Source organism: Panthera uncia, chromosome D1 (genome assembly GCF_023721935.1).
Source record: "Panthera uncia isolate 11264 chromosome D1, Puncia_PCG_1.0, whole genome shotgun sequence".
In the NCBI taxonomy this organism is placed as follows: domain Eukaryota; kingdom Metazoa; phylum Chordata; class Mammalia; order Carnivora; family Felidae; genus Panthera; species Panthera uncia.
The window spans coordinates 96,267,642-96,283,405 of NC_064808.1; the positions used below are offsets into that span (position 1 = coordinate 96,267,642).

General features: G+C 52.2%; 1 protein-coding gene across 1 annotated transcript in view; it reads left to right on the top strand.

The window, feature by feature from the left end:
- LOC125929682 (Down syndrome cell adhesion molecule-like protein 1) overlaps positions 1 to 15,764 on the top strand; it is a 248,660-nt gene that overhangs the window by 24,177 nt on the left and 208,719 nt on the right. The window contains exon 4 of the mRNA XM_049641099.1: positions 1,623 to 1,769. Within this exon, the coding sequence (XP_049497056.1) occupies positions 1,623 to 1,769 (147 nt within the window). The remainder of the gene's footprint in view (positions 1 to 1,622; positions 1,770 to 15,764) is intronic.

The window sequence follows — 15,764 nt, forward strand, 5'->3', positions numbered from 1 at the left end:
GTAGTCAGAGGTACAAGCTATAATGACAAACAGTATTTTTGCAGTGCTTTCCTGGGCCAGGCCTTCCACACGCTGCTGTTATCATTGTTGTGATTTCCTTTTACGAATGAGGAAACCGAGGCTCCAGAAGGTTAAGTACCTCTTGGGCAGAGTCACACAGCGGCTCAGAGGAGGAGGCAGGCCTGCTTGCTGCCGAGCCCGGCCTCTGCTGGCCCCCTGGGAGTCTTCAGGGCCGGGTGCACCCAAAGCCCAGCTCTGTCCTCTTCCACTCTGCTTCCTTCCTGTGTCAGCTCTCCGTCAGCCTCCTGGGTGCTTCTCTCACAGCCCTGGGCGGTGCCCTGCCCACACCCTTCTCCACCTCTCCTCCACCTCAGCTCTCTCTCTTCTTTGGCACAGTCACAACAGGGAGGTGGGGAGAGAATAAAGGCCTGGGGAGGCCGGGCAGGGCTGGCCTGACTAGAGACACAGCCAATTAAGCGGCTCTTGATGAAGCCAGAGGGGCTGCAGGTGCACAGCCAGAGGGGCTGCGGGGCCCTGAGCGTCACCCTGGCAACCGTGGCAGGGAGAGCAGGAGGGCACGCTGCCCAGGTGCCTGCTGAAGGACAAGGTCGGTAGACAGCGGGGATCTGGCTGCACCAACTCCGCTTGGCAGAGAAGGGTGGAAGGATGGAACGATCCCTGGAAGAGGCCAAGCAGAGGAGGACAAGGGAGAGGCAGGGCCCCTTGGCCCCACCCCCGAGGCTCAGCCAGCCCACCCATGGGACCCGACATGTAGCGTGGCTGCAGGTGACAGCGGCCTAGAACCCAGCCGCGGGACTGAGGCGGGAGGTCCCCACTGCACACTGTGGGGAAGGAACGGAGAGTTCTGGAGGCAGGGGCAAGCCTGGGGGTCAGGCTGTAGGCAGTGTCAGGAGGTAGGAGAGAGCAGTAAGGATTCTTTGTTGCGGGGAGTCTTAGAGACCGCCCATTTTCAGACCATCACAATTTCAGATATTCTCTTCCGTTGTCCTCCTAAAGCACCAGGCCCTTCCGGAAAGTTTGGTGTGTGAGCTACATTTTCCCAGGCTGCCTGTCACGTTGAAGTGGCACAAAAGTCTGTTGTTACATCCCCTGTCGCAGTTTTTATTTTTGGCAGGTTATGGTCGCTGTGCCTAAAACCATTGTCACCCGGGGCCCAGGAAGCATGTAGGAAATCAAGTGTGGTTTGCTTAGAGGAATTCTATCGCATTTCCTCGTTGCCTCCGTATCCCCTTGTTGAATGTGATCACAACGCAGCACTTAGCTTGCTGCCCTCAGGCCCTCCCGATCGAATGGTTTGTTAATCCTCCCTGAAATCGGACAGGTTAGAAGCTGGGCTTATGGTCTTGCAGAGGAAGGCTGGGTATTTCTGAGGGGGAGTAGGCTCCCCCATAGGGCAGAGAGGACATGACTCAGGCAGGAGGAAGATCATGGCAGGAACCTTGGGGCTGGTTAAACGGGAGGTGGGGGAGGAAGTGATGGGGGGTGGGGCCTGGGGGAGGGGCTGGGGGGGCTGAGCTGGCTCTCCGTTCCCTTCTCAGGGCCCTACCAAGTCCCAGCCTTGTGACGTCCCCCCTCTTTCCCGCTCCCTCATCTTTCTGCAGTTTTCAGGGAACCCTACACCGTCCGGGTGGAGGATCAAAGGTCAATGCGTGGAAACGTGGCCGTCTTCAAGTGCCTCATCCCCTCCTCAGTGCAGGAATATGTTAGCGTTGTGTCCTGGGAGAAGGACACGGTCTCCATCATCCCAGGTAAGGCAGGACTGTGGCGCCGTGGCGGGCAGGGGTGCTGCGGGGCGGGCGGGGACTGGGGGAGAGATAAAGCAGAGGTGCTGAGTTGGTTGTTGAGCTGAGATCTTGAGGTTGGTTCTGGTGACTGATTTGTTATTGTTCTAGTGATGCTTCGGCAAAAAAAGCATCTTTGGTCTCGGCTGGGCACGTCTCTCCGTGGGGCGGTGGAAACCCACGTGCCAGCGGCCTCTCTCTCTGCTGGGCGTGCGACGGTCCTGTCTGGCACAGGGTGCATCCTACTCCCCCAGAGAGCGGGGTCTCCATCCTTCCTGGCCCCTGGACCTTTGCTTGCCCTTGCTTTTTGCAATGGGAGGTGAGGCTGGAGGCTTCTTCACCGTGGCGGGCTGTGGGGAGAGGACAGCCAGGAGGCTGGCTGTGGTGTGCATTCTTGCATGGAATGACCAAGCAATGAGCACCGGATCCTGAGGGCACCAGACACGGGTAACATGCGTGTGGGACTTTGTTTTCATGACTTAGCCAAAGACCCCATTAGGATTCTAGCTGGCCTGAGCCTGCCTGTGCCTGGTATTGGGAGAAGAGGTCAATGCCACGCTGTGGGTTCACCTTGCTAGAGCCGCCATGATCGCGAGCCCCTCGTTCTTGGTTCCCTTTTCCTATGTGGTGTTGTCCCTTCAACAGGAAATCTGGTCTGGAAACCCCAAGAGAGGACCTCAAGTCCTCAAAACGCCTCCAGGCCTCCGGTTCCAAAAGGGTGGTTTTCCCCCCACCGCTCCCGGCCCCTCTGTCTTTATCCCCGCACGGTGCACACGATCTCCTGCTTTTTCTTCCTCTCCCGGCTGAGCACCTTGGTTTGTCCTTTCTGTGAAATGGAGGAAGCTGACCAGGTGTTGAGCGCCCTTGCAGCTTTGATGTCTCATTGTTGGTCGTATGAAATGATTCTCGTTGCTTGGGTTTTCGGGTTGGTTAGGGAAGGCAGACTTCGATGCCTGAAAGCTGTAAAGCCGGGTTTCTAAATCGTGCTGCGCAGTTGAGTCCCGGGGGAGCTCTTTGGAAGACACTGGTGCTTGGGACCGCCCCCAAATCAGTATCTCGGTGGTAGAGCCTGTGCATCAGTGTTTTTAAAGCTCTTTACCTGGTTCCAGTGCAGTTAGGAGGAGAGCCAATGCTTAGGCATATTTACAGCTGACATGGCGGGATACTCTTCTGGAGACATTAATTTGTGTTTTGCTCCTGGTGCTTTTTCCTTCTCTCAGTTCCAAGCAGATGGCCAGGCCGTTATGTTTCCCGGCTTCAGAGCTTGTAGCAGGACAGGAATCCGAATCTACTTTGAGACAACCGCTCTTCCTGCCTTTTGTGAAACCATAAGCTCATAGGAGAGGTTAGGATGGGTGTTCTGGCTGGGGAAGAGGGCCTCTGAGGACAAGGAACAAACGGGACATAGACGAGTCCGAATCCCAGGGATGGAGATGGGACTGGAGGCCGCTTAGTGGGTGCAGCTGGAGGAAGCAGTTGGGCCCCACAATGGGTGGCTGTGTGTAGCTCTGCGGGGTCTGGGACTGAGTCCAGGGTTCTTGCGTCCAAATGAGGCATGGGGTGCACAGCTCAAGACCCAAAGGGGTCATGCAGGCAGGGGCAACCGGCTGGCGAGAGACCGCGGACCTTGGCACATCCCTGGGGGGAGCCCCAGTAATGAAGATCGAATGGCCCATTTATCCCACAGAGTCCGATGGAACGTGATTGACAGAACATAAAGAAAGGTGGTATTTTTTATACACTTGAGTTTATGGACTAAGAGTTATATTTATTAAAGTAATATCAATTAGTAATATTATTAAATAATAATTATTATTGTTTGAGTGCTACTGCCTGCCAGGCACTGGCTAAGAAATGTTCCTATGTGATCTCATTTTGTTCTCATAAAAAGTCTGTTAAGTGTATTTCTTCCCTCCACTTTACAGAAGAGGAAGTAACTTCTTCCGGGTAAGGCATCTATTAAGCAGAGGGCGGGGGCTCGAACTCAGGTCTGTTCTTTCGACCTGTGCACTAACCCCATGCAGAACTGCCTCCCAGCACCCATCCACGTATATCCAACGCAGTGTCACTCTGACTACAAAGGAGGCTTTAAATGTGTGCTCTAGACAAGGAGGCTTTTGGCCTTAGGAAGGGGAAAAAAAGTCCCTGTTGCGTTTTAGGGAAGGCTTCGTGGAATTGAGTCCCTGGAGTTGGCGACCAGACCACCTAGGTTGAGACTCATCCCACTGTTTAATGAGCTGCGCAAGTCTTTTGCCCCGCTGTGCCTCAGTTTCCCCAGCTATAGTAAAATGGGCATGATGATTGCCCTACTTTACACGGTTTAAGAAGTCGATATTGTAAAAGGTTCCAAACGCTGCCTGGCACACCGAGGACCGCTGTGACCATGACGATGATGACCCAGTGGGAAGAGGGCATTCCTGTTCCCGCTGTTTCCCATGGCAGTGTGTCTGTTTCCATGTAACAGGCCCTGTGGCCCCCCTTTTTGAGTTTCCCAGCGTGGGAAATGGCTGGCTCATCCACACATTCCCTGGCTTCTAACACATCACCTTGTACATGCAGGGCAAGTGCTTGCTAAACGTTCCGTCGGAGCATGTATGGGTGGTTGGAAAAGTCGAGAAGGAATGTGGGAAGAGTGTTGAAATAAGGGTGATCGAAGTGGGTGTGGGGTCGGACGACATGACGACATCCGGTGCAGACGGGAGAACAGGAAGGTTAACCCGACTCCTAGGCGTCGGAGCTGGAGGCAGTGAGCTTCCCCGCGGCAACCCTTGTAGTTGGGGCTTCGGGGCAATCTTTGATGTCAAGACAGGGCTGGGGGCCCCAAAGGGCGTAATTATCAGGGAAGTGGGCTTGGTCCTAATCTGCAGGGCTCTGTTAAACTTCAGTTCTGTGGCACCTCTTTCTTTCCTTTAGCCTTGGAGAATTTTCCTCCCCTGCCCAGCCCTCGGGCACCATCCATAATCATTCTAGATCCTTCTACAGCCACGTTTTAGATCCAGGGACAGACTTTCCAAAGCACACAAATCCAACTAACACGCTCCCAGAGGAATCCATGAGAACCAGCGACTAGAGTTTTGCTTCCTCCAGCCTCTGTAGATGAGAAGCCAGAACTTGGGCCCACACGCCGCATGCTTTAATTTTGGAAAATGCAAATTGTTCATTGTTTTTTTTTTTTTTTCTCATAAAAACAGGATTATCTGCCTTCCCTACTCACACTGTACCCAGTGTGTGTGTGTGTGTGTGTGTGTGTGTGTGTGTGTGTGTGTTGTCTGGGAGGTCGGATAGCAGCTTCTCATGGTGGGGGAAGATTTAATGATTAGGTTGCCGTGAGGTTAGGGGAGGACCCAGGAGCTGGTTATCCCCCCTGATGCTTTAGAGTAGGCTTCTGGAGCAGACAGAACAGTGCTGACTTTGATCTCAGATCCTTCACAGACCACAGGGCCAACAGAAGCAGGTGATGGAGAGCAGGAGGAGGAATGGGAAGGCTGAGGTGGGTCGCTCAGGGCCCCAGGGGACATCTTCTTGGGGAGAGCAGCAGCCCTTTGAGGAGGGGGCGCGAGGGGGTGGGTGCAGGCCTCTGCTAATGAAGAGCTTACCCTTCAACCCCTCTCTCCGAGGGTGTTTGGAAGGAATTAAGGGCTTGGTGCCTAAACGCGCTCTGTGAGTTGGGTGTTTGCTCACAGGTTAGCCTTCCCAGCTGTCCAGGGTGGGGAGGGGCAGATAAGCCTCCGGGAGCCGGCTGCAGAAACTCTCAGCAGCTTTTTGCCTGTACTTTTCCCAGGTAGAGGCTGGAGAGACCAAGATGCAAACTTTCCCCAAAATGCTACTTCCCAGAACTCCCTACTACACCCCTGCCTTTTCCCTCCAAGCTGGACGTCTCCCTTCCATTGGGGTATTTAAAGATGTAAGAGCACAGAGCCTCTCACCTATGATCTGGCAATTCCTACCCTTTACTCCTGTCTCGGGGGCCTTGGTCTTGAGAAGAACTGGCTGTCCAGAGTGGGTGGGGTGGGGGTAAGAGGGCAAAGGGCTGTGCACAAACATAAATCAAAATTAAGGCCTCCAGTGAAGCTGAGATGTGGTTTAATTTCCCATCTGCATGATCACCATTACAATGCATGTTATTGGATATAAAGATAAATCCGGCCCTGTTCCTAATAGCTTTTAATTTCCACCAGACCTGATTATATCGATGCGGGCTCCTTGTGGGAGTTTCCCAGCATGCTCTTCACCAGCATGTTGACTGGCTGTCGTGGCCCCAGAGGGGAGTTTTGGACACTGCTCAGATGTGGGCCAGATGTGTCCACCGGTGCTTTGGAAGACAAGCCTGGATCGGCTCCCTTGTCTCTGAGGATGGGGCTCTGGAATGCTGGGTTGTCATTAGGCCCTGGCTGGGCTGGGAGCACGCTGGGGGCCCTGTGTGTTGGTGGTGGGGGAGAGATGCAGGGGCCAGGAGGAATCTGGTCAGAGGGGGTCCGGGGCCTCCTAGTGGGCAGGGCTCCTGGACCGCAGCCTACCCTTGACGGAGGAGAGTCAGCGAGCCCACCTCCCTGATGGTCCCCAGGGTTCCACGTTATTCCCGGGTTTTCTCAGACCTCTTTTCATCGCTGTGATGTCTGCTGTCTCCTCTGTACCTGTCCCCTCCTCTCCTTATTGATACCCTACTTCTCTTTTGTCCTTTAAACTCGGTCCACATGGGTCCCCTTCCGGGAGGCCTTCCGTAAGCCTGCCGACAGAACTTATGTCGTATTCTCTTAGGTGATGGGTGGTTGTTTCTGTCTCCCTGCTGCAGGAGGGTATAAGGCTGTATCTTTTCCATCTCTTTATCCTCAGGGCCCTCTTAGCACCTGTCACAGCATAATAGTAATGAGATTAATGATAATATCTATCATGTATTGAGACCCAAATTATCTCTAATCCTTGCAATAACCCTTTAAGAGATAACATTTTTTGTTTCATTTTTTTTTTTTTCCCTAATTTTATAAATGAGGACATTGAAGCCCAGGGAAATGAAACACTTTACCCAAGGTCACATAGCTAACAAAGGCTGTAACCTGGGTTTGAACTGGGGTCCTCCTAGTCCTTCTATCTCCCGCTGTCTCTCCAGGGCAAGCTTCTCATTAAGAATGGACTGTTCTTGGGGCGCCTGGGTGGCTCAGTTGGTTAAGCGACTCTGGATTTCAGCTCAGGTCATGATCTCACGGTTCGTGAGTTCGAGCCCCGTGTCGGGCTCCGCGCTGATGGTGTGGAATCTGCTTGGGATTCTCTCTCTCCCCTTCTCTCTGCCCCTCTCTGGCTCGCTCACTCTCTCTCTAAGTAAATAAGCTTTTTTAAAAACCAGACTGTCCTCAGGTTTTCTTACGGGAGGAGGGCCTGTCCCTGTCTCCTGCACTTGCCTAGGGACAGAAATGTGTCACCAACCTTTCTACCGACCTCTGGCTGTGTGTTCAGTGACCAGAGGCCCTGGCTTTTCTGAAGGGCAACAGATCTCTAGCTGAAAGATCAGTGAATAAAACAGCCATTCTAACAAGAAGGCTTTATTGGGCACTGGCTCTGTTTTTGGCCCAGTGGGTGACACAAAGACTGTCCTCATCTGGGGGTTTAGGATTCAGTTCATGCTGTCAGCTCTGATGGACAGGGATAGATAATCTCCACGCAGTAAACAGTCATATATGATCTTGGTTGCTTTGGAATACAGATTCAGCGTATTAATTGCATTTTGCTCAGACTGATACCAAGACTACCTCGGATCCCATATGTCTCCACCAACTTGGATGGGGGACGGAGCAGACAAGAGAGAGCTGGGTTGTGCCTGGAGACCAGTTTGGATGCATGTAGGCCACAAACGGAGAGAGTCACAGACTGTCAGGGCTGGAAGGGCCCTGGAGGTCCGGGAGCCCAGCCTCCACACTTACTGATAAACTGATGCTCTTTTGGGCCCCCCTTCACCCCTTCTCTCTTGACATTCTCACAGCCCATTATTTCAACTGCTCATGAGGTGTTTTGTTTTTACTATCAGACTTCCCTCCTTCTTTGTGTATCTAAACCCTACCCATCTTTCACAGCCTGGTTCAAATACCACTTTTTCCATGATCTCTTTCCCGATTTCTGCTAAGAATGGATTTAAAAATCACCCCGATTAACCTTCTTCGAGGGGATCCTTTTGTGAACTCCCTCCGGACTTGATCGGTTCCTTGCTCAAGGCACTAATCGTGTTTTGTCTAGTATATTTGCAATCTGTGTTCTCCCCACTATGAGAATATATAACTAGCAAGGGCAGGCTCCTTATTTTATTCAGGCCCCTCTTCTCTCCAGTCTTTTAGAAGATGATTAATGAGGATGACAAAATGCCAGTCTCTCCCCCACTAAACTGTCATGTGGCAGGGAGGAAAGAGGCCTAGGTAAGGTCACACAGAAACCCGGTGGCATTACAGGGTTTAAGTTGGGTGGTCCTTGGTCTTTATTTCACTGAGCTGCTCCACAGCTACCCAGAGAGAGAAGGCTTCTGTGGGTTCCCCTGTGATGCTCTGTTGAGACGCAAAATGGGGGATCTCAGCTCTCGACTCTCCCAGGCCGTAGAGAAAAGGGGTTGGGATGGTCAGTCTGGGCTAATGTGAACTAGATAGTGTGCTCAAGGCAATTTAACAATGGGGTTCGGGCCCCTGCTGGGTGAAGGGCACAGGGTCAGGGCTTGAAGAGGAGCCGAACTGGCCCATGACCTTCTTCTTCCCTTCGGCAGAGCTCCGGAGTAGGGTTGTAGTATCTTCCCATGGAGAGCATGATATGACAGAGCTGCGATTCTTTCTGATGGTGGCCCAGTGAGCCATCACAAAAGGGAGGGAAGCCTGCCCTGAGTCTTGGGATACATTCCCCGGGGCCATGGGGGCAGAAGGAGCGCTTTGGGTAGAGGTAGCAGCAGGGGCAAAGGCAGGAAGGCAGGAGAGGGGGTGGGGGTGACCCAGAGGGTAAATTAAGTGGTGAGAGCAGTTTCAAAAGGATGCCAGGATATGAAGTTTGTGCCAGTTCTGGGAAAAAAGCAAAAACAAAAGAAAACAAAATGTGTGTGTGGAGGGGCAACATGGTAATGCCCAACACTTATGAAACCCTTACTAGGTTTCCAGGTTCTGCGTTGGCTCACTTAGCCTTCAAAGCAACCTGATGAAGGGACTATTATTCCCCCATTTTACAGATGAACAAACTGAAGCACAACGAAGCTAAGTGACTTGCCTAAAGTTAGGAAGCGTTAGACCCACCCGTACACATCCGGATGCCATTCTTTGCATTCCTAAGCCCTACGCTATATTGCCTCCGGAAAACTTGACACACAAAATATATTTTAAAAACTGCTGCAAAGCCGCAAGAAAAAGACAACCGGATAGAAAATTGGGTGACAGATGGGAGCAGACAGCTTACAGAAGAGGTAGTGGGATGCGGCAGAAAGAAGGCAGGCTGTGGTCTTCTAGTCCTAATCCGTGCTCTTGAGCAAGTCAGTTTCAAAGCCTCTTTCGTTCGTCTGTGAAATGGGGATAGGGAAACCTGTGCACGGAATCCCTGCCAAGGAAAGCAGGCCTCTGGAGAGGCTTGAATTCTCAGGTGGGGAAGGAGGGGTCTAAACACGGCAGGGAGACGCTACCCCTGACCCCCAGCTTCGTGACGTTGTCTAGCCTTGGGCTGTGCTGGGCGCCGGGCTGGCGGTAGAACACGTGACCTTGAGAAGACGGGACTAAGGCGAGATGGGTGACCACGGGGGCAAGATGAGGGAAACAAACCGCCAAGACGGTGTGGAATTCCTCTCCTTTTCACCTGTGCCTTGCATGGTACCTGATAGAAATGACATTAAGGGAAGGGATGAAGGCCTGTGGGGTCCGGTGGCAACACAGCAAAGCTCTCTTCCCGGGACACACTGCCCGGTCTAATCTCAAAGTGCTCAGACCCTGGTTCAGTAATAACTAGTGTCTCCACAACCCCACACCGTGTAGGAAGAGCTTTTTCGTGATCTCATTTGCTCTTTGCGGTAACCCCCATTACCTTCCCCACTTGCCAGACGGGGAAGCAGATGCAGTGAGGCTTGGGGACGCGCGTGGTTAGGCGAGAAGCGTATTAAGACACGTGTGTCTGTAGGGCCCGGCGGCAGGTGCCTGGACGTCCTGCCATTGAATTCTCCTCTTAACCCTGTGAGGCAGGCCTGCTACCCGCCCTCCCCTAACTCGTAGGTACACAGGAAATGAGATTCAGAGAGGCCAAGCAATTTGCTCCGGGTCACACAGCTTCTCAGTGGCGAAGCTTTTGTCGCTGGGACCCAGAGTCCATGGTCTTTACCTGTAATGCACTTTGGTGACTCTAGCCTGAGGCCTGTCTCGGGGACTCGTGGCAATTACTATTTCCCGCAGCAAGGCAGTTACAGAGAGGAAACAGCAGCTGGCCCTGAATTCTGTTATTATTGTTTGTTTATTGTTTGCTTTCATGGGGGAAGGGCCATCAGAATCAGACAGCCTTAATTTATTCCTTAGAGTGCAGAGAGAAAATCCTACCTTCTAAAGCCCGTAAACCACACTCTGCAGGTGAGAGGTGACAGGGAAACATTCGGAAGCAGCAAAGGAATTCTCTCCCGAGTCGGGTGGCCTGACTGGAAATGATAATCATGGTGATAATAACGGTCAGTAAGCAAAGAAGTGATCAATTACTGAGCTCTTCTGTGATACGTGCTTTTCACGGGCCATTTTGTTTCATCCTCCCTAGTGTCTTATGTAGCGGCTGCTATTGTTAGCTCCATTTTGCAGATGAGAAGCCTGAGGCACAGGGAGGTCAGTCACCTGCTCAAGGCCACAGAGTGAGGAGCTGGGCCCAGGGCACGCTGATTTCAGCTCTGAGCGGTGACTTGGGCCACCTCTCACACCGTGCCCTGTGCCGCCTTTCCTCTGTACAGCGTGCTCTGGCTTATAAAGCCTGCTCACAGGCATAATCTTACTGAATCTTTTCCATCCCATCTGAGGGGGACACGTTCTCAACTTCACCTAAGAGGGAAACCAAGGCTTGGGGGGATTGCGAGGCCTGCCCAAGGTCACCCAGCCAGGAAAGGGGGGGGGTACAGGAACTCCGGTGTGATGCCCGCCCCTCAGGAGCCCTTGAGGCCCCCGCTGGACCACACGCCCACGGCTCCCCGGCACCCCTTCCGATCTCCCGGCGGGCGGGCTGCTCTGCAGTTGCCTGCCAGTTGGTTGGTTCCAGAACCATCAGCCGCGGCTCCACAGTCAAGCAAAATAGTCTGTGTTCACAGGTGCTTCTGGTGGTGTGTGCATGTGTCGTGTTTTGCTTTTCCATTTAGTTCATGGCAGGTGCTGCATTTCCAGAGCACCCACTGGGTGAATTTCAGCAGATTTAAGACAACTGCCGGCAGACGCTTTGCCCCGAGATCACGCCATGGCAGTGGACGCAGAGCAAGCGGCATTGTTTGGTTAAGTTGGCACCTCTGTAAGTTACCCTGAAATCAGAGCGGGGTGCTTTATGGAAGGTTATCCTACACATAAATCATCATTAGACTACCTCATTTTTGTTTAATGCCTACCTAACTGTGCTGTAGTCTAAAAATGTGTGTTTAGTGAAGTCAAGGGTTGCAGGGAAATTATAGGGTTTTCAAAAACCCATTTGCTTTGCTGGTGTTCACATCAGAATCAATCTTGCTTTTAGTTCTCAATCTCATTGCAAACATGCAGGACTGCTCGCCGAATTCTGGCATTTAATGTAGGGTAGTGTTTATTCAGGAGAAGCCAACGGTGCTTACAGAATGGCAGAGCTATGTATAGATGGCACTTCCTGCCAAGCCTGTGATTTTGAACTCTGTTGCGTATCAGTGAGACCTCACCGCCAGAACGTGAGCCACCAGGGGACGGGCTGTGGTTCCAGGCAGAGGTCCACGCCGGCTGGGTCGCTGCGGGACGAGGGTCTACATCCGTAATGCCACAAGCGTCACTGAGCTCCAGCACAGAGTAGGCGCTCAGATGAGGTTTATTGGATGCCTACGAGAGACGTTTAATTGGGGGGGGGGGTGCTGATCTCTGGATTGGGCTGTCAATGGCATGAATTAAAATAAAGGGAAAGGGGAGGCCCTGGGGCTGCTGTGATGCCTCAGGTCGGCAGGGCTTGCTGGGAGCCTCTTCTTGATGGAGTGAAGCTGTATAGCAAAGCAAAAACCGTGTAGGCTCTGGCCAGAGATCTGGGTTTAAATCTGAGGCCCGCTCCTTGCTTGCCATGTGACCCTAGATGGGTCTTTTTAATCTCTCTGAGTCTCATTCTCAGCAGCTGTGAAGATTGGAAGTTAGGTACTTTTTCTATGTGGAGAAAACATAGTCTCCATGTATAGCTAGCATTTTTTATATAGACCTGGTTTTTTGTTTTGTTTCCGTGTTTTGCTTTACATAGAGATCCTCTCGATGTAGGGTTTCGACTCTGTTTTGTGCTGAACAGATACAGGCTAACTGTTCCAGGGTTTGTCATCCCCTCCAGGCCTGGAAGGTCTCCGGGAGGAGTGAGGGTGCGGGCGGGAGCGAGTAGGTGGGGCATCCAGGGGGTGGGCGTCTGATTGTGGGCATCTAGGAGTGAGCATGTAGGGGTGAGCTTGGGTCTCATTACATTGGGGCTGAGCGCCTTAGGGCAGGATGTTGAGGGAACAGACCCTCATGTTGGGGCAGTGGCAGAGTATTTCCCAGAAGGCCTATATACAAGCCCGATGTTCCATCGGCTTTTGTGGTCCAGCAGGCACCTTGCCGTGTGCAGAAACCTCAGGAGCTTAGGCATGTGTCTTAGTCAGCCGAAGCCTGCCTTTCTCAGTGGGATGCTGAGCCAGCGGAACCAGGAACAGCCTTCTGCATTCCAGGACAGTGACAGTAGGGGCTCAGAGGCTGGCACGAAGGCCTCTAAGTTGGAAGCATCTTCCTCTCACACCTAGAGGCTTCTGCCCTCCACATCAGGGTCAGAACATACCTGAACGCCCACATCTTTAGGAACACGGAATCTGCTGGAGGCCCGGAGGGGCGGCTGCGGAGCAGACGACAGAGTGGGAGACAGAGCCTGTGACAGTGAGTGGCAGTGGGGGTGGGAGTTGGAAGCGGAGTCTGGGTTTTCCGTTCAGCTGCTTATGGGCTCGGGAGTCAGCCAGGTATCGGATGCTACCTCTGTGTGGGGGTCTGGTGGGCTCTCTGAGGCCTTGTTAAGCAGAGGAGTCCCTTCAGAGAGGATGCCGGGGGATCCTCCTCACCACCCTCGGAGTGGGACACAGAAAGGAAGAGGCTCGCTATCTAGAATATTCCAGAGCCTGCCGTTACACAAGCCCAGGAAGCCGGGGTACCTGCTCAGAGCCTGCGCCCAGGAAAAGGCACAGACGCCATCAGGCTGCAGCTGGCAATGCCACGTCTTACGTTGGCTTCACCCCCCGAATCTGTCTAAATGGCTATGTTGGCATTAGCAACAAGCAGTGGTTGAATTTTCCGTTCATTATTTAATTTAGCAAATGTTTTTTGAGCATTTCCTGTGTGCAAGATGCTGTGTTATGTAGACAGGGATTCCCAAGGGTCTTTGCTCGAGGCTCTCAGGGGATTTGGAGAAATTCCTCTTTCCACACACCAAGGAAACTCATTTTAATTAAACTGTGTATGTGCGAATGGGTGCGAATAGTATGTGCGATGTAATTTGTACACGGTGAATATGTACATACGTGTACCCACGCACGTACGGCTTTTTTAAGTTTTTGCTTAAATTCCAGTTAATATAGGGTGTGATATTGATCTCAGGTGCATGATATGGTGGTTTAACGCTCCTAGACGTCACCTGGTACTCATCGCGACAAGTGTACTCTTCAATCCCCGTCACCTCTTGCACCCATGCCCCACCCACCTCCCCTCTGGTAACCATTAGTTCTCTATAATTAAGAGTTTGTTGCTTGGTTTGCCCCTCTGTCCCTTTGCTTGTTTGTTTGTTTTTATTTTTAATGTTTGTTTATTTTGAGAGAGAGAGAGAGAGAGAAGGAGAATAAGAGCGGGGGAGGGGCAGAGAAAGGGAAAGACAGAATCCCAAGCAGGCTCCATGCTGTCAGCACAGAGCCCGACATGGAGCTCGAACCCACAAACCATGAGATCACGACCTGAGCTGAGATCAAGAGTCAGATGTTTAAGTGACTGAGCCACCCAGGCACTGCTGTTTTATTTCTTAAATTCCACATATGAGTGAAATCATACGGTATCTGTCTTTCTCTGACTTGTTTCGCTTCTCAGAATACTCTCTAGCTCCATGCGTGTTGTTGCAAATGGCAAGACTTCATTCTTTTTAACAGCTGAGTAATATTCCAGTGTGTGTGTGTGTGTGTGTGTGTGTGTGTGTGTGCGTGTGTGTGTGTGTGTATACACACACACCCCATATCATCTTTATTCATTCATCAGTGGACACTTGAACTGTTTCCATAATTTGGCTATTGTAGATACTGCTGCTAGAAACATCACGGTGCATTAATATTTTTGTATTTGGGTAAATACCCAGTAGTGCGATTGCTGGATTGTAGGGCAGTTCTATTTTTAGCTTTTTGGGGGACCTCCATACTGTGATCCAGAGTGGCTGCCCCAGTCTGCATTCCCACCAACGGTGCACGAGGGTTCCCCTTTCTCTGCATCCTCGCCAGTACGGGTTGTTTCTTGGGTTGTTGATTGTCGCCATTCTGACCCGTGTGAGGGGATATCTCATTGTGGTTTTGATTTGCATTTCCCTGACGATGAGTGTCGCTAGGCGTCTTTTCATGTATTCAACACTCCCGGTTTTTGCCTCTGGAAAGAGGAGACTCCCCCTCACCTGTGCAGACCCCCACACGCGCCCTCAAGAGCAGAGACCCGAGGCAGACACCTTGGCCACTATCTTTGGGGAAGGGCATAGGAGCATCTAGCTCCGGAGTGCGTCTGGGTGAGTGTACAGAGCTTGGCCTTTTCTCCCGAACAGCAGATGGTCCCCTGTTCTCCTCTTCATCTTCTGCGCAGGAATGAGGGTGAGCTCGGTGTCGTGAGTTTTGTGGACACCCTTGGAGCGGTCACTATTTGATGAGGCCTGTGAGGTGTAGGTACAGGAAAGGTGGGCAGAGGCCTGGAAGATGCAGCGACCCGTGCCGGCCGTTGAGGGGCTTGCTGCCTGATAGGCAAGTCGAACGTGGGACACAGGTGACCCCCAATGAAGGAGGCTGTGATTAGGGCACAGGAGAGGCACGGCCTCTGCGGGCTCACGGGTGGGAAGCCCTGTCTGCTGTGGTTAGAGCAGGTGCCACACCAGAAGCAGCGTTTCCCAGGGGTCCTGGAGAATGAGTTGTTTTGGCAGGCGGTGCTCCCGCAGGGGACAGTGTTCTAGACTGTCTGCTCTCAACGTTAGAATCACCACTATCGTCCAGGCCCACCCCAAACAATGAAGTCTGGATCCCGGCGGTGGGGGGAGGCGACGAGGTAAGACCCAGTCGTCTGTATTTGTGAAAGTCCCCTAGGCGATTCTGGTAAGCAAACCCGTGCTCTGCATACAGGAGGCCATGGCGGGGGTAAAGTCCCCGGGTGCCCGGTGAACAAAGGCTGTGCTCTTCGGGGAGACTGGCTGGTGTGTCTGGAGCTCACGATATATTTATTTAAGGGTGGGGAGTAATTAATGCTGTACCGAGTTTTATGTAATTAAAGGGGAATGGGGAGTCGTTGAAGATTTTGAGTGGGGAATGGTCCGGACTTTGGGGAGCTGGTCTTCGGTGGTTAAGGATGTTCCCAGAAACCTAGAGATCATCTGCCTCCCGGAGTCTAAGCCTGCCCTTAAATTTCCCAAGAATTATCACTGGGCCTCCTTTGGGCAGGCGCGCCTCAGAGTCTAAGCAGTATAGGGGTTAAAGACAAACGGAACCGTCTCTCTCTTTTTACATTAGTGAGTTAAATTTGCATTGTGCATTTATAGTTTATA